Source organism: Mus musculus, chromosome 12 (genome assembly GCF_000001635.26).
Source record: "Mus musculus strain C57BL/6J chromosome 12, GRCm38.p6 C57BL/6J".
NCBI lineage: Eukaryota > Metazoa > Chordata > Mammalia > Rodentia > Muridae > Mus > Mus musculus.
The window spans coordinates 57,696,300-57,719,840 of record NC_000078.6 but is presented as its reverse complement, the minus strand read 5'-3'; the positions used below and the strand labels follow the sequence as shown (position 1 = coordinate 57,719,840).

General features: G+C 39.3%; 1 protein-coding gene across 16 annotated transcripts in view; it reads right to left on the bottom strand.

Moving 5' to 3' along the window:
- Positions 1 to 23,541, bottom strand: part of Ttc6 (tetratricopeptide repeat domain 6) — a 191,208-nt gene that overhangs the window by 18,071 nt on the left and 149,596 nt on the right. For 9 of the 16 annotated variants that reach the window (XM_017315184.2, XM_017315187.2, XM_017315186.2 and 6 more), the window contains 8 exons: positions 22,847 to 22,923; positions 22,316 to 22,476; positions 17,481 to 17,615; positions 15,291 to 15,440; positions 14,164 to 14,304; positions 12,923 to 13,036; positions 8,513 to 8,632; positions 5,700 to 5,773 (listed from right to left, as the gene is read on the bottom strand). In XM_017315184.2, the coding sequence (XP_017170673.1) occupies positions 5,700 to 5,773; positions 8,513 to 8,632; positions 12,923 to 13,036; positions 14,164 to 14,304; positions 15,291 to 15,440; positions 17,481 to 17,615; positions 22,316 to 22,476; positions 22,847 to 22,923 (972 nt within the window). Of the gene's footprint in view, positions 1 to 5,699; positions 5,774 to 8,512; positions 8,633 to 12,922; positions 13,037 to 14,163; positions 14,305 to 15,290; positions 15,441 to 17,480; positions 17,616 to 22,315; positions 22,477 to 22,846; positions 22,924 to 23,541 lie in introns of those variants that run through there. The other 7 variants (XR_001780479.2, XR_001780482.2, XR_001780478.2 and 4 more) reach the window with 5 other exon arrangements.

Genomic DNA, 23,541 nt, shown 5'->3' with positions numbered 1-23,541 from the left:
CAAATCAAAACAACCCTGAGATTCCACCTCACACCAGTCAGAATGGCTAAGATCAAAAATTCAGGTGACAGCAGGTGGCGTGGATGTGGAGAAAGAGGAACACTCCTCCATTGTTGGTGGGAGTGCAGGCTTGTACAACCACTCTGGAAATCAGTCTGGCGGTTCCTCAGAGAATTGGACATAGTACTACCGGAGGATTCAGCAATACCTCTCCTGGGCATATATCCAGAAGATGCCCCAACTGGTAAGAAGGACACATGCTCCACTATCTTCATAGCAGCCTTATTTATAATAGCCAGAAGCTGGAAAGAACCCAGATGCCCCTCAACAGAGGAATGGATACAGAAAATGTGGTACATCTACACAATGGAGTACTACTCAGCTATTAAAAAGAATGAATTTATGAAATTCCTAGGCAAATGGATGGACCTGGAGGGCATCATCCTGAGTGAGGTAACACATTCACAAAGGAACTCACACAATATGTACTCACTGATAAGTGGATATTAGCCCAAAACCTAGGATACCCAAGATATAAGATACAATTTCCTAAACACATGAAACTCAAGAAAAATGAAGACTGAAGTGTGGACACTATGCCCCTCCTTAGAAGTGGGAACAAAACACCCATGGAAGGAGTTACAGAGACAAAGTTTGGAGCTGAGATGAAAGGATGGACTATGTAGAGACTGCCATATCCAGGGATCCACCCCATAATCAGCATCCAAACGCTGACACCATTGCATACACTAGCAAGATTTTATCAAAAGGACCCAGATGTAGCTGTCTCTTGTGAGACTATGCCTGGGCCTAGCAAACACAGAAGTGGATGCTCACAGTCAGCTAATGGATGGATCACAGGGCTCCCAATGGAGGAGCTAGAGAAAGTACCCAAGGAGCTAAAGGGATCTGCAACCCTATAGGTGGATCAACATTATGAACTAACCAGTACTCCGGAGCTCTTGACTCTAGCTGCATATGTATCAAAAGATGGCCTAGTTGGACATCACTGGAAAGAGAGGCCCATTGGACACGCAAACTTTATATGCCCCAGAACAGGGGAACGCCAGGGCCAAAAAGGGGGAGTGGGCGGGTAGGGGAGTGGGGGTGGGTGGGTATGGGGGACTTTTGGTATAGCATTGGAAATGTAAATGAGCTAAATACCTAATAAAAAATGGAAAGAAAAAAAAAGAAATAAGTAAAAAAAAAAAAAAAAGATACAATTTCCTAAACACATGAAACTCAAGAAAAATGAAGACTGAAGTGTGGACACTATGCCCCTCCTTAGGAGTGGGAACAAAACACCCTTGGAAGGAGTTACAGAGACAAAGTTTGGAGCTGAGATGAAAGGATGGACCATGTAGAGTCTGCCATATCCAGGGATCCACCCCATAATCAGCATCCAAACGCTGACACCATTGCATACACTAACAAGATTTTATCGAAAGGACCCAGATGTAGCTGTCTCTTGTGAGACTATGCCGGGGCCTAGCAAACACAGAAGTGGATGCTCACAGTCAGCTAATGGATGGATCACCTGGCTCCCAATGGAGGAGCTAGAGAAAGTACCTAAGGAGCTAAAGGGATCTGCAACCCTGTAGGTGGAACAACAATATGAACTAACCAGTACCCCGGAGCTCTTGACTCTAGCTGCATATGTATCAAAAGATGGCCTAGTCGGCCATCACTGGAAAGAGAGGCCCATTGGACACGCAAAATTTATATGCCCCAGTACAGGGGAACGCCAGGGCCAAAAAGGGGAAGTGGGTGGGTAGGGGAGTGGGGGTGGGTGGGTATGGGGGACTTTTGGTATAGCATTAGAAATGTAAATGAGCTAAATACCTAATAAAAAATTAAAAAAAAAAAGAATACCTCAATGACTATCACATCAAAACAAACTTGTCTAATAGTGGCTCCTATAGAATTTATCCCACCATTGACTGAATCATGGCATACAGTAAAAATAAATTTATATATATTTCATATTACCTTTTTTAAGGGCTACCCCAATTTCATTGAAATGAAATCAGAGGCCTCACATATTGTTTAATAAGTATGTTTTTCAATGTTTGTCCACAATAGCAACACAAACAATTGAGAACTTGAGAGATGCTTCCGTGGTTAAGAATGTCTACTTCTGTTGCAGAAGGCCCAGGTTCGGTTCCCAGCCACCTGTTTCAGGCACCTCACAAACATTCATAGCTGTAGTTCCAGAGAACTGATGGCCTCCATAGACACTCTGCACACTTGTGAGGCACATAAACTCATACAAGCACACACACATACCTATAAATACAGATAATAAACCTTAGAAAAAACTATCTTCTGTCACCACAGTTTGTTCGTTTGTTTGTTTTGTTTTTTGTCAAGCACTACCCAAAGGCATGTATTGTGGATCATCTAGAAGACCACACAAGGATCAACACTAAAGTAGTAAGAAAACATGGCTTCTGATGTTCCAGACAGGCAAGGGTTGACAATGGCCTTCTTGAGCCATGTGGTAACTTCTGAGTTCCTTCTTTGTATGGTTGATCAGAAATCACAGAGTCATCTCTCTGGTAGTTTACAATGGAACTGCACCACTTTCACAGTAACTGCCATAATTAAAGGTGCCAGTTCATTTGAATGTGGAGCCACAGTGCCTTTCCAGGTGCCTTTTTGGTGAATTACATCAGCAATTCTACACAGGGACTAACCCTATTTAACAAGATTAAAGATGGCATAGTACTTCCTTGTAAAATACATTTGTTGGTAGGTTTTCTTATACTCAGTATTTCCACCAATGCATAGAGAAGTATTTACTTACAATATGTACCTATGTGTTCTGGATTTTCCAAGTAATCATCATATATTCATTATAAATTTGGGGGGTATTCCTATTTCATTGGCATTCAGTTTGCATCATATCCACTGCCCTTCTCGTCCATCAAGGATTAAAAACTGTCAGTGACTGTGTACTCTGCTACAGGGCTTATAAAATATAATATCTCCTTCTGTGTGGCCCAACCAATGACAAAAGTATACAATAGCAAATCAGACAGTGAACCAAAGCTCATTTCTCTGTAGTGCAAGTTGTGTATTATGAAGGGCGGTTACATTATGTAGCTATCAACACTAACTGATGTGCACTTAGTCCATCCAGCTGAGTAAACAACCTAAAAGCTAAAATGGATCTAGAAAGCCATCTGACAAGCACCTGAAAATTATCCCTGAATGACAGTCACAACCACACCAGGAGGCAGAGCCTAAGACAAGGTCTCCTCAGTTTCCTATACCAATAGACAAAGGAAAATGAGCCAGGATGCTCTGTAGAAGGAACGCTTTCACTTTCCTGGAGACTGGTCTGCCACAACATCCTATGGTCTAAAGCTCTTGCTAAGCCCCAGCATGGCACTTGTCCAGTCGGAAGATTTAGCAGAATATCTACATTGCTTTTGGGCTATAAGTCGTTAAGAATCAGCTGTCATCTATGTCCCAGTATAGGGGAATGCCAGGGCCAGGAAGCAGGAGTAGATGGGTTGTGAAGCAGTGTAGGAGGAGGATATAGGGAATTTTCGAAGAGGAAACTAGGAAAGAGGATAGCATTTGAAATGTAAATGAAGAAAATATCTAATAAAAAAAGGTTGTTTGAAACAAACAAAAGAATCAGCTGTCATGTACATAAAGAGCATTAATAATTTTCCTGAAATAAATGTTAGCATATGAATAAAACGTTATGTGACCACTCTCTGGAGGTGCTCGGTGTAGTGTCTGCTGAAGCGCAGACACAGAGGCCCATTGCATTTGCAGTAATCACACACGTGACCAGATACAGACGAATCACTAATACTTCCAAACACTGAAAACTGTGGTTTGCAGAGTTAAAGACTTAAAAAATAGCTTACGCAAATATCAAAATAGTATAATAAATGTATCCTGGTAGTAAGCGTTTGTGACATATAGCCAAGTAATAAATACAAAATACAAAGGTGGCTTTCTCATTAAGATCTAAAAGTTCACATTAGTGCAACACTCTTGCTGATTAAATTGGGTAATAAGTAGGAGATTCAGCCCAAGGAATGCTGTCTCCTGGCAACCACGAGTGTGAAAGCTGGAAATATGCAAAGGATGCTTCAAACGTCTTCAACTTGAGTTCAAAGGTCAATGTACTAACATTTAAAGGTTTATTACTTTTATAAAATGCTCTGAGCATATATATATATATATATATATATATATATATGCTACCAAAAATGTCAAAGTAAGTCCCATATTTATAAGCCATGCTTCTAAAGTGTAAGTATGTTACCAAAATGGTCTTTCTAAAAATATATAATCATTAAACATCCCTTGTTGTTAAAGCTCAGTCAAACTGTGAAAACTCAATACATGGTGATTAAAACTCTGGGCTATCCGGTCTTTACTCCTGATTTAAATTCCACTTTTACTAGAGAACAATGGAGGGCCTAGAGAGCTGATGAAAGCTGTGTATTTGGAACTGCAGAGCAGTATCAGCTTTAGGAGGGCTTTGCTGTTCTATCTCAACATTACACTTTATAAAGACATGACATGATTCTAACACAGGGAGACTGGCTGATTCTAATGGCTGTTAAACAGAAACGGGTTTGAGAGAAGTTATGCATGTTTCAGATGTTGACTGAATGCAATGATCTCAGACATTTTGGTCTACACATGTCCACCAAAGTAAACCCATCAGTCACTGTTCCATTTCTTCTTAAGAATGACAAGTACTTAAGAAGATGGATTGCACAAAGATCGGTGCATCAAAATAGAGAAAACTGTGACTGCATACAATGAAAGGTCCGAGACCAGGTCGTTAACCCTAAGGCATCTGCAGAATTTATAACTACTATAGTACTTTCTTCTTACAATAAAGAACTTAACTTCTCATGAGGAGGTGTAACTATGCCTCTACACCCAAAGGAGGAATATAAGTATGTCAGTTTTCCTACTAATTCAAACTCTATTCTAGTCTCTTAAACTGTGTGTTTGCACAGACTTGCCTTTATAGTTTACAAACCATCCCAATTTAAGCCTCCAAAGGAACTGTAATTCTTTCCCTTACCAAAAGTGATGTTATAAACTATTATTAAGCCGTAACATTGTGCTCATATTAAAATCTGTGCAGTTTTTCTGAAGGTTGTGCATTACTGTTGTTACTTCCAACTGTGTCTATAATATGTTGTACAGAAATCTCAGAAAGAGCTAACTCTGAAGTATTGTATTTTTATACATTTTAATAAATTTTGTAGACATTTTCTTGGATTGTTTTCGGTAGTTTTAGATATACAAATATGTTTTCTTGGTGCAAAATTTTCTTGAAAATATTTTTAAAACACTGTCCTTCCCAGGAAATGAGCTTTCTGAACAAATTATTTTCTGCCTAGATATGTCAAGCTATGCATATATTTGTCATTTTGTGTATACTCTTGAATCAGATGTACATCTTCAAAGCCATGATATAAATATGTACTTGTGAATTGGTACAAATAATTTTTTAGAAGGTACAGGAGAGCTACTGATACAGTCCCCAGAACTATGCAAGGAATTCTTTCTATGCCTACCCACATTTTGTAACCTATCACAGGTACCCTTCCCCCCACCCTCCCCATTCCCTTCTGCCTTCAGTTTTGGGGCTATAACTGGCTATGTCTGCTGACTCCTCTTGCCTCCTCTTTGACAATAATGGTGCTCCATACCTGTGGTGGCACGTGGCAGTAGCTTGACAAAGGCTCACACTAGTCCCGCTCATCAGTGCGGCTTGTTTAAAATCCTGAAACAGTTTTATAAGACCTTGTTATTTTTGTCATGGGTTTCTCTTAAAACTTCCTTCTAACTTTGATTCCACGTAAGTATACATAAGCATTAAAACCGATCTCTTCCTAAAGCTTTGCCTTTTAATCACATCCAATGAGAGTGGATAGAGCAAGTAATGAGATCATTATTAACACCCCGAGTTTATGGCACTCGCACCTACCTTAAGAACCGGGACTTTTCCTGCGGTGCTGCCCTGTGCTATGCAGAATCTCCTGTACTTCCTTTTGCTGCGTATACCACTAGAAACTTCCCTTCTCAGACAGAAGAGGAAATTCCCCTGGAAAGAACCCTTGGAATTATATGACTTGTGAACAGTTAGGCACCAGGCCAGTAAGTGCTAACAAAGCACTGTATGTTGATTAGTTTTGTCTGAACCTACCTTTGGAATACACACTTCTTGAAGAGGGTATATGCTCTGGTAAGGATCCAGATGCCATTGTAAAGTTAACCAAAAAAAAAAAAAAAATCCAGAATCTCTAACTCTAGGATGTAAAATTTGAAGGACTTAGGGAAAAGGTTGCTTCAAAGAATTGAAAGTGCTGAGTCTGCAGCATGAAGATCTGAAGGGAAAGGCACTGGAAATGTTCCTGGTGCATCATAAAGTATCATTTGCCTCTCAAGCATTCCAGCCTGGATGCTTCCTGATCAAGCTGTCCCTGGGAAGGTGAGACAGCCACCGCTATCTCTCTAGTGAGATCCCACAGAATATCAGTTCTCAGAATATCAGTTCTCGGTTCTCACAGAAGCTTTCAGTCAATTGATCCTTCCACAAATCATTTTTCCCTGTGGATAAGTTTTATGACTTTGTCTTGCTTCTCTCTCTCTCTCTCTCTCTCTCTCTCTCTCTCTCTCTCTCTCTCTCTCTCTTTTGTCTTGCTTCTCTTATCACTCACTATTATAACCTTTATTGTTTCTTTCTCTGCATCATGTATATGTTTAATTTTTAATTTTTAGTGGCTTGTTTTCCGTACACAAAGGAAGGATCACTATTTTGTGTTTTTGTGTGTTTTATTATATATTTTTGTTATCCATATCATTATATTTGAAGTATGTTTCTTCATCAGAACCTATTCCATCTAGTATATTCTATGTCAGAATATACTAGATATTTTTCAAAATTCCCAAATGATATTCTATTCTTTTATTTGTTTTATCTTTTTTGACCATTCCTAGTTAATATGACTGTCGACATCTTTGGATTGGAGTCTAATAATTTATTACTTATTTTGCTAGTATGTTTCTTTAACCCACTTCCAAATTTATTTTGAGGTCTTTTAATATTTTTAATATCCTATTTCAATTATTCAGTTTATTTTTGACTGAAAGATCATATTCAGTCAGAAATTCGGATTAAAGAAGGTACAGGTATGTTATGTGCATAGGGACAGCATGTGTATTGGCCCTGGGCAGGAAGGGAGGTAGGTAGTACCAGGGAATAGCAAAAGGCCAAAGTGGAATGGCTTCAGTGTAGAAAAGAAGACTGAAGGTAAAGTCTGAAGTGAGCATCAGTCACATCAAGTTGGGCTTTGGTTTTAGTGGTGAAGAGTTCAGGTTTTATTGTGTGGGATGGGTCATTTCAGGCTTGGAGCAGAGGACTCACTTCATCTCCTTTATGTTTCAACATGGTCTTTTGGTACTGTGTGGAGAACGTTGGTACAGGGGTAAGATGTAACCTACTTCCACACACCAGGAGACAGTGTACTGAATAATCCTATTCTGATATCTGAGTTCAGATCTGACTTCCTGGTTGAAGAGGAAACAGCAATTAGGAAAACTGGCTTAGTTCAAAATTTATTTCAGTGATAGAATGAGCTAGACTTGTTAATGGGTGAAGTGTATATAAGGAAAGAAATGAGTCAAGAGTAATTCTTTCTTGACTCTCCCAAACATTAAAACTGTCTGTAGTGCTTCAGCCTCATCTGAAAGAACATGGCATTTATAATCTAATGAGACCTGAGTTCAGATATTGCCATTCAAAGATCTTATTTAACCTCTTTTGGATAGTTGTTTTCTTATCTCTAAGTTAAAATTGTAAATTTTACACCACTGTTTAAGCTGGTGTATAGCAAAGAATGAGTTCATTCTATAAAGTTCTATGGACGTAACAAATATATAAACCGTCACTTAACTGCAAAGGAATATTCTATCTTTGTCTTGTTTCTACATTTTAATTACAAAAATTACTGTCAAGTTGTACTAATGGTTAAAAGTGAGATCTATAAACCATATCGATTCTGAAATGGAATCATTTGAAAACTACCTGTTTCTTTCCAAGATGTCTTCATAAATTCCAGCTCTAAGGCCTATCCTTAAAGACCTAGAAGGCTATTCTCAGTAGCCCATTCTGCACAGCTATGTCCTGTCCTGTTTGAAACGTATTTAATTTGACAAATTTCAACAAAAGGAAAAACTGAGAGTAAGAAAGAACATTGCAGAGCAGAGTAAATTATGTACAAATAGTTTTACCAAACAATTGGATTTTCTATGTACTTCTTTGGGGAGGTAAGAGCCTTAATTAAAAAAACCATTAACCATCAGCTGTAACCAAAGTCAAGTGGAAAGTACTTAGGTCTTATAAAGATTCTTACTAACACTGTCACTCATTGATACTGCCCTTCTGTAGCAAGGAACACTAATGTTTTAAAGATGCATGAGATCAAACAGCTCATCCAGCCACAGGCACAGGAAGGCTCACCTCTAGTGCAAAGCCATACTGCTTCAGTTCAGTATAGATGAGTCCACGGTTAATGAGGGTATTTAATGCTATGTTTTCTCCAGCATCAAGAAGCAGCACAATTCCATAATCTCTTAAAGCCTAAAACAGAAAACATGCACTTATAGCCAAGGTACAACTCTCTACAGCCTTGCATAGCCCACTGCCCTGGACCACATGTGCTTCCACCCAGAGCGGGGTCTCAGAATCCACTCTGGAATGTGACATGGCCTATGTATGCTAGATCTGATATGGCTGGTGCTGCTTTTAAGTAAGTACTCACTGTGCCTGTGGTTCATATGCCATCTGCTTGCCACCCATGAATACTCCTATGCATTGCATAATTTAGAAGGAAAGGACACCCCCAGCCCAGCCCCCACAATGAATACTTTCTCCAAATAACATACTCACATGAATACAAATTGGAGATCACCTTTGAAATTTAAATTCTTTTTAGCATGTTACTGCCTTCCTCACTGAAGTCTAAACTGCAGGAGGCAAGTGTTTAATCTTTTCACCACCTTGAATTGAGAGACAAGCATTCTGCTTTCACATGCAGGCACTTGGTAAGTTTTAATCAAATGAATGAACCAGAGACCAATGAAAGGGATCACAATAAGACTGAAGAGGGAAACAGGGAAATCCAACATATGTTGGTAAGCATATTGATTGTTTTTACAGCTCTAACTAAGCTCAAAGAATTAATCTAGTGAGAATGCATCTTCTACTCTTATTGTTTTCCACTGACTGAATAGACAGAGCTTCATTGATCTCTCCTCTGCCCTAAGTATTAAGGAGCCAAATTCTTCTAAATCATTATAGTGGCTATTTTGTTCAAAAGAGCCATATGGTTGGTCAGACAAGGATCAATTCGTGTATGACTTTAGTGTTGGCTGACTCAAAAATGACAAATAAATAAAATCTAACTTTCTGCTCATCTGCCCTTCTCTCCTGTTTCCTGGCACAGGTGTCTAAAGAATATGTATGGCTAAAAATTGTATATATATATACATATATACATATATACACTGTGGCATAAATATAAATAATGCTAGGCCTATTTAAATATTTAGTAATACTTGAAGAACCACCACACTGTTGACCACACCTTATCTGACTCATTCTTTCCAAAGAACCACAGAATGCAAGATGGCCTAGCAATCTGTCAGGCAGTTGAACACAAGGATAGATTTCACAGAAGCCAAGCATGGGTGGTGGAGATGGAAACACTGAAGGTGCTTTCTGCTGCGCTCTACTTTTTTGGTTTTCCTTTTGTTTTATTGCTCCTTGAGAGAGTGTCATACCATGTACTATCTGGTCAGAATGTGCTTTGATAGCACATTGGTCTTGAATTCCTGATCCTTGTGCCTCAGATCTCTAGATTCTGAAATGACTGATATTTTCCAGAATGTCTAACCTAAAAGTTTGGTTAAGAATGAGAGAGCCACAGCCGTCTCTGAATTTATGTCATCAGTGGCTATTACTAGATCCTGAGTTTAAGAAAAGTTTCCTAACTTGAAGTCTGTCTCCTCAGCCACCAAACTGAAGTATTAAAATTTTAATACATATTTTAGACTCCACTGACAAATACAGCAGGAGTGTGAGGTCAAATGTGCATATAAAAACACCATTGAAATTTATTGTAGAACTTCTGAATCAGCTAGCTTGACAGATTGCCAGGGATATAGCTCAGTGGTTAAAAGGACTGGCTGCTCTTCCAGAGAACCCTGGTTCAATTCCCAGTACCCACATGACAGTTCACAGCCACCTGTAACTCCAGCCTCAGGGAATCGAATTCTTCTTACTGTGGGCACTGCATGAACATAGTGCTCAGACTTACTTACATACAGGCGAGACACTCAAACTACTTACAATAATAATAACAACAAAAGAAAGGCTGAAGGCAGTCTAAAAAAACCCTTTGCCACATGTTCACAAGGCCAACATACCAGAGCACTTGTAAAAGCAGGTGTGCATAATACAAATTCTCCACTCTCTGCTTCCAGCACTGTAGCAACCTTGACCTTTCTCTACCCTTGGCCCACTAGCACCCTTCCAAGTGCCTTTTATTCCCTTAATAAGCCCACTCTTTTCCTTCTGTTATCTACACGTGTGTCTGCCCAGTCCTTGTCCAGGGACACAGAAACCTGGAAACCCCAGTGGTACTCACCTTCCCTCAATCTCTGCCTAGAATTGAAATGCCTTGCTTATGTATCGGTAAGAATTTAGCCCAGCGCTTGTCATACAATAAGCCATAAGTAAGAGGTAAGGGTTACTGTTTTCATGATTATAGAATAGTAGAGTCAAAATCCACCATGCTGTTCTAAGGCTATGTGAACACCTGCTGAAAGGGGGAAACTGAAACTCTGAAAGCCAGCCTGGTAGGACCATTGCATGTATAAAGCCCTCCTCTATGGGCGCTGAAGAAAGAAAACAAGCATGTAGCTTGTCCTCTGCCTGTCTAACTTCATGATCCACTGGCTGGATGAATCAATCTGACAAGCCAGTTGATTCAGAAATTCCAAAATAGATTCCAATGTCTATTTTTGTCCAAATATAATTTTGTAACTTTTCAGAGGGGGTAAAATATAGCAAACATGAAAAGAAAAATCCCTTTAGAGATTTTAGTTGATTCAAATTCATTGTATTGCTTCATCTTTGTGTTTCAATAATACATATTTCAATTTTGGTGTTGTTTAAGTACCTGTACTTGAAAATGACAGTGACTGCTTTTTAAGTTATTAAAATTTCAAAAAAAAAAAAAAAAACCCAAAACAAAACAGAAAACCAATTCACCATGCTTAGATTTTAGGAAACTCTATCCATAAAGAATGCACATGCACGTTACCTCAGTGATGGAAGGAATGTTGAGAGGCAGGTGAAGGAAAGCAAGGGGGAGGAGGTGACACTTTGAAATGACATAGTATTCAATCCAGACTCAGAGGGCTTCACAAAGCTACCTAAGGACTGTGAACCCAGAAACAAACAAATGTGTGACTGCCAGGGCAGGTTTCTAATTCCAGGTGTGACTTGGATGAGTTCTGTGGCCTCTCCCTCCTGACATTTCATTGTCTGCAAAATGAGCAGATGAAATGCTATGGGGTGCAGGCACCTTGAAAATCACCAATATTTGCAACTCCGTTTTGTTCTTATTTATTCAGGTTGTTTTGCAAGTTCTTCATCAACCAGGAATTGGTTTTTCCACACAACTGAGATAACATACGGGAGTTCCTTCCTTCCTTGCCCAGCCCACTGTTTGGCAGGCATTGGGGGGGGGGGGGCAAGGTATCCTCAAAGACACATGTTTTGTAGGTCCCTTCTAATGATCCTTTAATTGACTGCTCAATCTTAACAATTGCCTTGTTAAAATTAATTATGCATTTGTCTACATTTCTAGAGGAAGACGAACTTGCTGGGCTAGCTCTTAGGAATGTTGCATTCTTCTGTGTGGATCATTTTTCTCAACCTCTGTCTCCTCTGTGACTTCTAAATCCACGGATGCTCTAAGCAGATTTGGATAAGTTTCACAGAGACTGAGGAGTGTGTCTGCTTAGGACAATGGGAATGTGGAGTCTACAAGAGCACCCGCCCTTGCAGAAGTGAGGAGGGGAAGACCAGAAGATACAGAGGAGAAGAAACAAAAGTAAGAGACAGAACACAAAGAGCTTACAGGTGGGTGATCGATCACAGAGCTAATTCTCATTGAAACCAACCATACTGATGAAGGGTGAGACAATGAACATGAAGATTAGAAAATACAAGATTTTGATGGAGAAATAGGGCTGTTGCAGCACCATATTTTTTAAGACATGGTTAGGCCTATAAAACACAAGTGCAAATCAACAAATTTCTGTCAACAGCCCCTGCTGGTGGATCCCATTACTCTGTACTCTTCACTATCTATAGAGTAGTCTCAGAATTCTACAACAAACACCATCGTGAACTGCTCTAGCTTGGGTCCAAGTTTTAAGAGAGTATTGCCAGTGATCACTTCTATAAAATCCTGTATAGTAGTGTTATCAGTAAAACATTTATTCAGATGATACTGACAGAATGGATCCTAATTTATGCGGGCATTTAAATAGTTATACAAGTATTATAGAAGGAATTGATGGTGCAGAAACTGTGTAAGGTAATTTTGCACTAGGAAAAAAGTCAATGGTATTTGAAATGGTTCTTTGTAGTTTCTTGAGTCTTATGTGTGTATTTCCATAGATGTTATTTTTCAAGACGATAGCTGAGATAAAGAAGAAAGTACAAGTGCTTTGAATACACTTAAAAGTGCTTAACCATGTTGCTTATAAAATATTGCTTATTGATTGCTTTTCTAGTTTAAGAAGCCACTGAATTCATGTTGTTTTAAATCTCTCATTGACTAAAATGGCTACTTACCATCTGATGCTCCCCTATCTTGGTGTAACACAGGGCTCTGTTATAATATGCTGTGTAATTGTTCTTGTCCATCTTGATAGCTGTAGATAAATCTGTAATACCTAGCTTGTAAGTCTACAAGGAGAAAGAAAGTGTGAGCAGGATAAATCATAACAGGCAAGTTGAGCCATAAAATAAGTATGCAATTCTATTAGTATTTGAAGCATTTAAGATTTAATGTGTCTTCTTTCTAAATTAATACTATGAAGCTAATCTTCCACATAGTTCATTAAGAAGATCTTGGTAGGGGTTCTGACAGTTCGTTCAACTACAGATAAAATTAAGGAAGTCAGCAACTTAAATTGAAGCAATTATGGGCTAGAGGGTTGGCTCAACTGTTGAGAGCACTGGGCTACTATGCCAAAGGACCCAGGTTCAATTTCCAGCACCCACAACTGACAACTGCCTGTAAGTTGTTATCTAGTTCCATCAGATCAAGCACCCTCTTCTTGTGTACACAGGCACTGTACTCAGATGGCACACACACATAAATGTGGGCAAACATTCATACAAATAAGTTAAAAACAAATAAAATCTTGAAAAATCGACTTAAGTAACTGTTACTAGTGTTGCTATATGGCCTGGAGAAATGATACTGGTTGCATGAGAGTTCACATTCCTCTGGTGAACACTAAGGGCCTGACTGCCTTCTGCCACTCATACTGCTACATGGTCACATTCTCCACCCACACTTCTGCATCTCTTCCATTCTTCTCTAATATCTCACATCATCACCTGAACATGAACTTTCACGAAATTGATACATAATTGGTACATGCCTTTGCTTTAGGTGATAAAAGTATCCCATGTACGGAAGTAATAAAGAAATGTCAAAGATAAAATCAGGGAGAAATAAATCATTTCACACAGCATCAGTTATAATTTTTTTGCCCAGGAATTTCCATTTAGGAAACTCAAACAATTAATTTGGTCCCAGAATATATAAGTATGTTACTCAAATGAATAGTAAAATATAGAAACATCCCAAATATCCAACCATCAAGTAATTAAATATAAGTAATGCTGGAGTATTATATATCGTATAGCCAAAGATTATGTCCAGAGAACAGGGTACAGCATGATTATATAAATACCATAATCTCACTTCATGTGGTTGAGGGAAAGTAGAAAGTGAGTGAGCTCTTAACAACCCTAAAAGCTTCCACTCTACACCCTTAGTAACCCAGGCAGGAGCGGCTCACTCTGTTGTAGTATTTCAGAACTCCTCTGCAGATGTAGGCACGCACACTCTCAGGGTAAAGTTTGATGGCCTCGTTACAGTTCAGAATGGCTTTGGAGTATCTGCCCTTTAAACCATAATAGGCTACTCGGCTTAAATATGCCTGTTCAGAGAAGGGAGAAAGCAAGATACACAATTCAGTAAACTCTTCAGTTCTACCATAATATGTAGAACCTCAAACAAATCTATGGTACCTAAAGACAATATTAAAATATAGCTTTTCCAATTTTTTTCATTAAAAAGTTAAACATGGAGCATGACTGAAATAATTTAATCGAGATGAGGCTTATGGCTACCACTTGGATTCAGTGATTGTTAGTGTGTGGCCCACTGTTTGCTTTCTCTATTTTTTTCCCTAAGCTATCAGAAAGCCAGTTACATTCACCATATTTCTTCACTACATTTCCTCAAGTATGACGCTCCTGTGAAAAAATACCTCACCCTACATAAACACACCACCATTATTTACCTAGAAGGGTTACTAATATTTCCCTAAAATTATCTAGTATTTAGTCAACTCAAATTTAATTGAAAATCAAGAGCAAGTTAAATTTCATGTACTGAATTTTGTGTCCCTGAAGTGTATTAGGAGGCAAAATCCATGTGATATGAAAGCAAGAAACTTATAAATTTTATAGCATATCATTGAAATTAAGTCTCAAAATATTTTACAAATGTAATATTGATGTTAAAATATATGAATATTTTTGTTCCAAAGAATAAAAAAATGTGGGCTATCAAAATATACTTAATTGGTATCAGATATGACAACATGTATCTGTAATCTCTTGAGAGGCAGGGGCAGAAAAATCAGGAGTTCAGGGCCATTTTTTGCTACATAACATGAAGAAGAGAAAGAAGAGGAGAGAGGGAAATAGGGAGTAAGGAGGGAGGAGGGAGGAAGAACTGAGAAAAGGAGAGAGGGGGGTGTGAGGGAGGGAAGAAGGGAGATAAAGATGGGGAGAAAGATATAGACAGAGACAGAGAGACAGAATCAACTGCTTTTATTAGAAATTACATATAAACTATTTAATAGTTTCACCCAAACTAACATATCCCCCAAATTACTGATATCATTTCTTTAAATACCTGGTAATGTTTGGGATTTAGTGTAAGTGCCCGATTAAAGTCCAGAATTGAGTTTTGCTTGTTGAGTTTTACTTTACAAAGTCCCCGATGATAAAAGGCTTCTGCAAATTCGGGATTTGCTTTCACGGCTTTTGTAAATGATTCAAAAGCCTGGAAGAATATGTTTATGCACATACACTTAGTGACAGAATACATGAATTTAGAAGATTAGCAAAGTATGGTACTGTTATTGAAAAGCTTCACTTGAATTTTTAGGGGTTGGGGATAGTATTTAAAATTAATTTTCCCAAAGATCTTTGTGGAACAAACAAGTATAATCTTTAGAAATAAGGCAGACTTATAATTAAAAGTCTCGTTATTTTCAGACAAATATCTACATAGTTAATGTTGTTAAGCACAGTACTTTGAAGTACTTTGAATCATTAATTCAGTGATTTCATTAATTAAAAAAATCACAGGCATCAGTGTTCAGTTCTCCATGATTGTCCAAGAACTATAGCAGATACATAATTATGAAGTTTCAGGATAAAAGGATGCCACAATTCTCCAATGTATGTAGTCACCTTAACCAACTTAAATCTGATTTGAATTCTTCAGTTATCAATAAGGAATGTCAAAGAACATTCTAAGCATTAACCATTTCATCTATAGCACATTGAAACACTCAATTTAATGATTTATAATTTAATAAATCAAGTTATTGAGGTGATGTTATTTTGCTACAATAATTTCTTACAGTTAGACTTATTATTTTGGTGAGAAATAGGTATTATCTTTAAAATGTTATTGACAAGTTAGTATCAAATAAAATGTTCTGATATTTAATTTAAAACAATTCATGGGAAGCAGGAGTGCAGACTTCCTGTTACAAGCTAAGCTTTAGAAGTAGTGTTAGTCGGTTCACCTCTTACATTACTGAGGGCTGTCCTCAGAAACAGAACTCAATGCAAGCAATCAGCTTGGAGAGTTCCAAATGATCTCTGCTTCTAAACATATAGACACCATTGGTTCCTACATCCCTTCCTCCTTTTCTTCTGTGGGGGCGGGCAGAGGGTTCTCCTGGCTCCACCTAGTGTTTGGCTGTGACTCTCTACAACTACTTCCTTTAGTTGCTGCCTGGTTCCTTTAGTACTGTTTGGTTCTATCGTGGGTCTATAAGCTGTCCTGCCTCTGGTTCCTGACCATCCAGACAGTGTCAGGTGTGGATTCCCTCTTATGGCATGGGCCTTAAGTTGAATCAGTCACTGGTTGGTCACTTCCACAAGTTCTGTGTCACCATTACCCTAGCAAATCTTGCAGGCAGGACATACTATAGCGTGAAGGTCTTGTGTCTGGGTTGATGTCCCAGTCATACTGCTAGGAGTCTGCCATGGTTTGGGAAGATGGCTAGTTCAGGCTCCATATCTCTCATTACTAGCAGACTTTGCTAGGGTCACTCTTGTAGATCCAGAGAGTTTCCACTGCACTAAGTTTCTATATTGTCTACCAAATATCCCCCAATTCCAGTCATCTTTCCCAGTATTCTGTCCCTACATCCTTTCTACCAACCCCTCCCTCCCTGATCCCTCCTGTTTCCATCTCCACCTCTCCCAAGCCACCTGCAAAATTTATGCTATTTCACCTTCCCTGGGAGACTGTGTTCCATCTCCTTATTCCTTACCCTCGATGAGTCTATGGATTGTAGCATGGTCATCTTTTACCTAATAGCTAATATCTACTTATAAGTGAGTATATAGCATGTTTGTTTTTCTGTGTCTGCACTACCTCATTCAGGATGTGTCCCACCACCGAATCAACTAAGCAAGAGACTGAAGCAACACAGACCCTATACGGATCTCAACTAGGTCCTCTGCATACACATTATGGTTATGCAGCTTGGTGTTCTTGAAGGATTCCCAACAGTAGGTTGAGGGCTTCCTCTGATTCTTTTGCCTGCCTTGGGGGCCCATTTCTTCCTATTGATTACCTTGTCTAGCTTTGATATAAGGGTTGTGTCTAGTCCTATTGCAACTTGATGTGCTATAATTGGCTGCTATTCCTAGGAGACCTGATTTTTTTTTTTTTCTGAATTGGAGGAGGAGTGGGTCTTGGGAAGAGAGGAGAGGTTCTGAGAGGAGAGAAGGGAAATTGTAGTGGGGATGTAACATACAAGAGAATTACAAAGAAAAACAGAGCTAAACACATAGATACCATTTGAAAATTGCCTTCCTCCATGTAACAAAGACCCAGGTTATACAGACACTCTGCTGAAACACTAGTGGCAACTGGTCCTTTGTCAGAAAATGTGTACAGTTCCAATGCCTTCTTAAATAGTCTCACAGACTCCTATAAGAATAAAAACAAAGACAAGGGATGAAGCAAGTAGATTTTTACTGATTATCTGTTCAACATCATAACCTTAAAGGTAAAGAAAACTCAGAGCACACAAAAGCTCTGCCCTCATGTCATACAAATGCACACAGATCTGGTAAGGTCACAGATGTTGTCCTTATACAACTGGAGGGCCCATCCCTCAGAGGATGAACCCAACAAGTTCCCCCCAGGGGCCATCAGGTCTGAAGCAGACTTACAAGTATGGATTTTAGAAACTAGAACTTCTAAATTCAAACACCAGACTTAAACTTGTAGGCTCTTTACTAACAATCACCTTGTTATTTCTCTGAATGGACTACTAGAAAGTGAGTAGTTAATAGAAGTATTGATGATATCTGATACTATTTCATTCACCCCCTTTTGTCTGTTTGTTTTACTCTTAATGGGGTTCATCTAGTTCTAGGAAAAAAAGCTTTCATCAAATGTTACCCACATAAATTTAAAAAAATAGCTTCATTTTCCAGATGTTATTTACTGATTGGCAGATCATCATATGCATCTAACATGAAGGTCAGGTTCAAACACTGTTATCCTACTTTCTAAACTAGAGTGAACTGTTAAAGAGGCCATGGGATTTATTAACTTGGATATGCTGTCTTCATGACTCCTCTTTAGCATTTCCTGCGTGTTTGTTTACAAGCCATCTCAACGTCCAGTCTTCCATCCCCACCAGAGAACTCCCCCAGTTCTCTATACCCAACACAGGGCAGCACAGAGATTCACCCTTCTATCTCCATCTTTCTATCTCTATCTGTCCCTCTATCTCTATCTCTGTATCTCAATCTCCTGTCTATCTCTCTATCGATACCTATCTGTCTCTCTATCTCTCTGTCTCTCTATTACTAATCTAAGCCACTGCCCTATTTTTATCTATTTGTTACAATGATAATATAATTCTAGATGATAAAATTTGTATTATTTTCCTATTTCTAAAAAGGAAACATAGTGCCTTTGAAACAGCATACATTTGACATGATTCCACAGTGAGGGGCCTGTGAATACATTAACTGAGTCTTCTGACCTATGCTCCTTAGGCCAAAAAGTGCTAGTTGGGTGTTATTGCCATCTGATAGCTTAAATAGGGAAGTCTCTTCTTCCAAGATCATTTGGGGTTGTTGAAAACCTTTTATTTCCCTATGACTACGTGGCAGAGAGTATTGACTTCTAGTTGGGAGATCCTGAGCTCCTATAGCCCATAACATTTCCAGGTCTTGGGACCATCTCCATAGTCAGTTACTGACGAATACAGCTCTTTGCTCTGTCAAGGCTAGCAGAACAAATCTCTCTCCAGACTTCTACTCATAAACATTATATAATGTAACATGATTATGGGCAGCATAGCATCCTATCACCTTTGCAGAGGGGGGGTGGGGGGGTGTCTACTAGTAAGAGCAAATGACAGGTTCCACTTACACTATGGTCCCAGAATGGCACAGTATGTTGGGCATGCAATATGTCTGCCACAAGAAGATAGATGACACATTTATCTGGTGTCAAGTGAGGAAGTGAAGGAAATTAGCATATAAAAATGTCCAAGATTTGATACTTTTAATGATAACAAAAAAGGTTAATTGGAGAAATAACAAAGTGACAAAAAAACAAAGAGGCGTGATTCTAATTGAATGACAGATGTTAGAAGACATGCCTTGTTTAGCATTGAGACATTATGCATTATACAGATGAATCAAAATACTACATGGTGTCCATTAATATGTATATCCCTGATGGCTTATGTGTGCTAAACTGAATTTTTAAATTTTAGTAACCTTTTTAAAGCTTATCATAGAAAAAGTAGAGGAAGGAAGGTCCAAGTGAGGAAGCTTGAATCTCACATGGAAGGGGGAATAAAATATTCATAAGAGGTGGATGGAGGGAGGGAACTGGGAGGAAGCAGGAATGGAGAAGGGAATGAGGGATTCAGAATTGGGTATGGGGAGGGACAGGAGAGATGGCTAGATGACCATGAGAATGATGGGAATCTGCAACTGACAGGGGTGAGGAGGTGAGGGGCATCTCCAGGATGAGACAGAGACCTGGGATAAGGGAGGCACCCAAGAATCAATGGGGGTGACCTTAGCTGTGACTCACTATATTGAGGATATAGAACCTGAAGAGGTCACCTTCTATAGCTAGACAGGAACCCCAGTGGAGTGAGAGAGACACCAACCCATCCACATAACTTTCAACCCAAAATTTATCCTGTCTACAAGGAATGCAGGCACAGGGATGGAGCAGAGACTGGAGGAATGACCAACCAATAACCAGCTCATCTTGAGGCCTATCCCATGGGCAAACACCAATCCCTGACACTATTAATGAAACTCTGTTATGCTTACAAACAGGTACATGTTGTCCTCTGGGAGGCTCTACCCAGCAGCTGACTCAGACAGACACAGACACCTACAGCCAGGCAGTGTATAGAATGTAAAGACTCTTATCAAAGAATAAAGAGGAAGGATTGAAGCCCCAAAGAGGATACAGACTCCACAGGAAGACCAACAGAATCAACTCTCCTGGATCCTTGGGGCTCTCTGAGCTTAACCACCAACCAAAAAACATGCATACATGGGCTGGATCTAAATGTGCAGCTTAGTCTTCATGTGGTCCTGAAAAACTAGGACTATCCCAAAGCTGTTGCCTGTGTAGGGGATACATTCTTCTAGCTGGGCTGTCTTGTCTGGTCTCAGTGAGAGAGGAAGAGCCTAGCCTTGCAAAGACTTGAAGTGCCATGGTTGGTGACCTCAGTTTTCTCAGAAGAGAAGGAGGGAGGGGGAATGACTGTGGGAGGGGGTGACCAGGAGTTCGGCAGTAACCAGGATGTAAAATGAATTAAGTAAAAAAAAAAAAAAAAAAAAAAAAAAATTTAATTTAATTTAATGTAAAACAACATTTAAAAACAAAACAAAACAAAACTAATCACCTGAAAGTAACTCCAGAAGTAGATACACCCAAACACACCAAGGATGACTGGTCATCAAAAGGTGTTATAGAACAAGCCTCAGATGATGAGACTATGCAGCACACAGGTTAGGATCAATGCAACTGATTTTCAAAACATATAAAGCATCTTCCGGTCCGAGGCGCTGTGGGAGCCGCGGGTTACCATGCAGACGTGGCCAAGTCCAAGATCCACACCACACACAACCAGTCCCGCAAATGGCACAGAAATGGCATCAAGAAACCCCGGTCGCAAAGATACGAATCTCTTGAGGGGGTTGACCCCAAGTTCCTGAGGAACATTGCGTTTTGCCAAGAAGCACAACAAGAAAGGCCTGAAGAAGATGCAGGCCAACAACGCAAAGGCAGTGAGTGCGCGCGCAGAGGCCATCAAGGCCCTGGTGAAGCCTCAGGCCATCAAGCCCAAGATGCCAAAGGGTCCCAGCCACAAACTCAGCCATCTGGCTTTTATTACTCACCCCAAGCTTCGAAAGTAGATTTGAAGCCACATGGCCAAGGGGTATAGGCTCTGCCAAACAAAGCCCAAAGATCAAGCCAAGGCAGAGGCCAAAACTCCAGCTAAGGCCTGGTTTCAGCTCTAGCTCAGGCTCCCAAAGATGCCCTGGCCCCTGTGAAGGCCCTATGGAAAATGCTTCTATCTGCCAATGTGAAGACAGATGGACTGCTGTGACACACCTACCCACACACTATTTGCAGATGGCCAGTGTCCCATGCTGTTGTTACAAATAAACTTGAGGCAAGAGAAAAACAAAAATAAATAAATAAATAAACAAACAAACATAAAGCAGTAGGAAGAAGATGACAAAGGCTAGTGTAGGAAACTCTGACAGAGAAGAAAGTACAAATGACTGATAGACATAAAATAAATGATGCTCATCCTGACACTCAAGCCCAGAGGCATGGACGGAGCACAGAAGGCATCAGTTCCCGTCCACAAGGCTGCCAAACAGAAAGGCCTGGAAAATCCATTTCCATTTAAGTCAGCAGAAGTGGATAGAAGAGTAACCTGGCATAACATTAGAGAACAGGTTCACAAGCCAGCAGCCCACTCCCGAGACTATATCCTGAAACAGGACATGCAAAAAAAAAACTATTTTCAGCAGCTCTGTTTTGGAAGAAAGGAAGGAAGGAAGGAATCCAATCTGTTGGTTAATAGATAGATAGCATAAGTACAGTATATGAATAATTCATAAATAAATGCTACCATTTCATTCTGTAAAAATAACTAAATGCAATCTATGGTGGTTTGAGTAGGTGTGGCCTCCATAACTCACCTGTTTGAATATTTGACCTATAGGGAGTGGCACTATCACGAGTGGCCTTGTTGAAGTAGGTGTGGCCTTGTTGGAGGAAGTGAGTCATCGGGTGAGTAGGCTTTGAGGTCTCCTATGTTCAAGCTATGCCTAGTATGGCACACAGTCACCTTCTATTATTCAGGATATAGAATTCTCAACTCCTTCTCCAGCACCATGTCTGCCTGCACACTGCCATGCTTCCCACCATGATGATAATGGACTGAACCCCTGAAACTCTAAGCCAGTCCCAATTAAATGTTTTCTTTTTTAAGAGTTGCCTTGGTCATGGTGTCTTTTCACAGCAATAGAACTGTAACCAAGACACCATCCTTAAGTATAAGCATGAATTCTATTACAAAGTTTAATAAACATCAATCCATCAATTGTCAGACTTTTTACCTTGATTCTCTTGGCCTTCATCTGGGCTTTTGCCAAGAGTGCATAAGTGGAGATGTCTGGTTTACTGGCTATGACCCCTTCCAAGATGTGAATGGCCTTGTCATGGTTTTCACAAAATGAGTAAATGAGTGCTTCCTGTATCGGGGACATCTCAATGATACCTAAAAGCAAAGGAAAAATTAATGATACCCTTGCCGGGAATGATATATCAACTAAAACCTCTTATTACCATAAAATAAAACATCACTACAGTCACAAACCCAAAAAAGTAAAATTATAAGCTGCTATATCATATAATGAGCTTTCTCACAAAATTTATTAGTTAACTATGTAGATGGGAAAACTGAAGTTTCAAATTCTACCTTTCAAGTGAATTGTTCATCATCTCAATATCTATATATACATTAATATACATATATATATATATATATATATATATATATATATATACATTAATATATATAACAAATAGTACCAAAACATGGGGAAGTATTTCTTTAATGTTTTTTATTTTGAATTAGTGTTATTTACCTTTGTTCATTTCTGCTACTTGATAAATAGTGAATTTTGCAAGATCATAACTCTTCATCATAAGAAGAAACTGTCCTCTGGAAGAAATAATAGCTTTTACTCTAAGCAAGTAAAAGGTAACTATTTTGTTGGATTTTAAAACTTGTATTTGATTTGTTCCTTGACAATTTCATGCATGTATAAAACACATTCTGATTACTGTTCCCCCACATTTTTCTCATCTCCTTCTGCCCCTATTTTACACATCTCCTTCTGCCCCTATTTTACACATCTCCTTCTGCCCCTGCTTTACACATACCCCTCCATTCCTGAAGCCTGTCTCACACTCAGTCTTTCTTTGCTTTGTTGTTGTTGCTGCTGCTGCTGTTGTTTTAAGGCTCACAGACTTTAACTCTATGTGACCATGAGTTTAGAACTCATGGAAATGTGGGCTCCTAGGTTGTGTACCCAACTGAACGAAATGACCGTTCTTTACCCTGCCCCCAGATCATGATTGACTGTCAATAGGCCCAGTCTTATGTGGCTCATTGCAGGCAACCACATCTGCTATGTCATACTCAGAAGACAGCATGACACAGACCTTCTCCTTACCTCCCAGATCTTAAATTCTTTCCACCTAGCTCTTCCGTGATAATCCCTGAATCCTAGAGGGATTGATGTGAATGTCTGCTCAGAGTTAAGCACTCACTCATCAA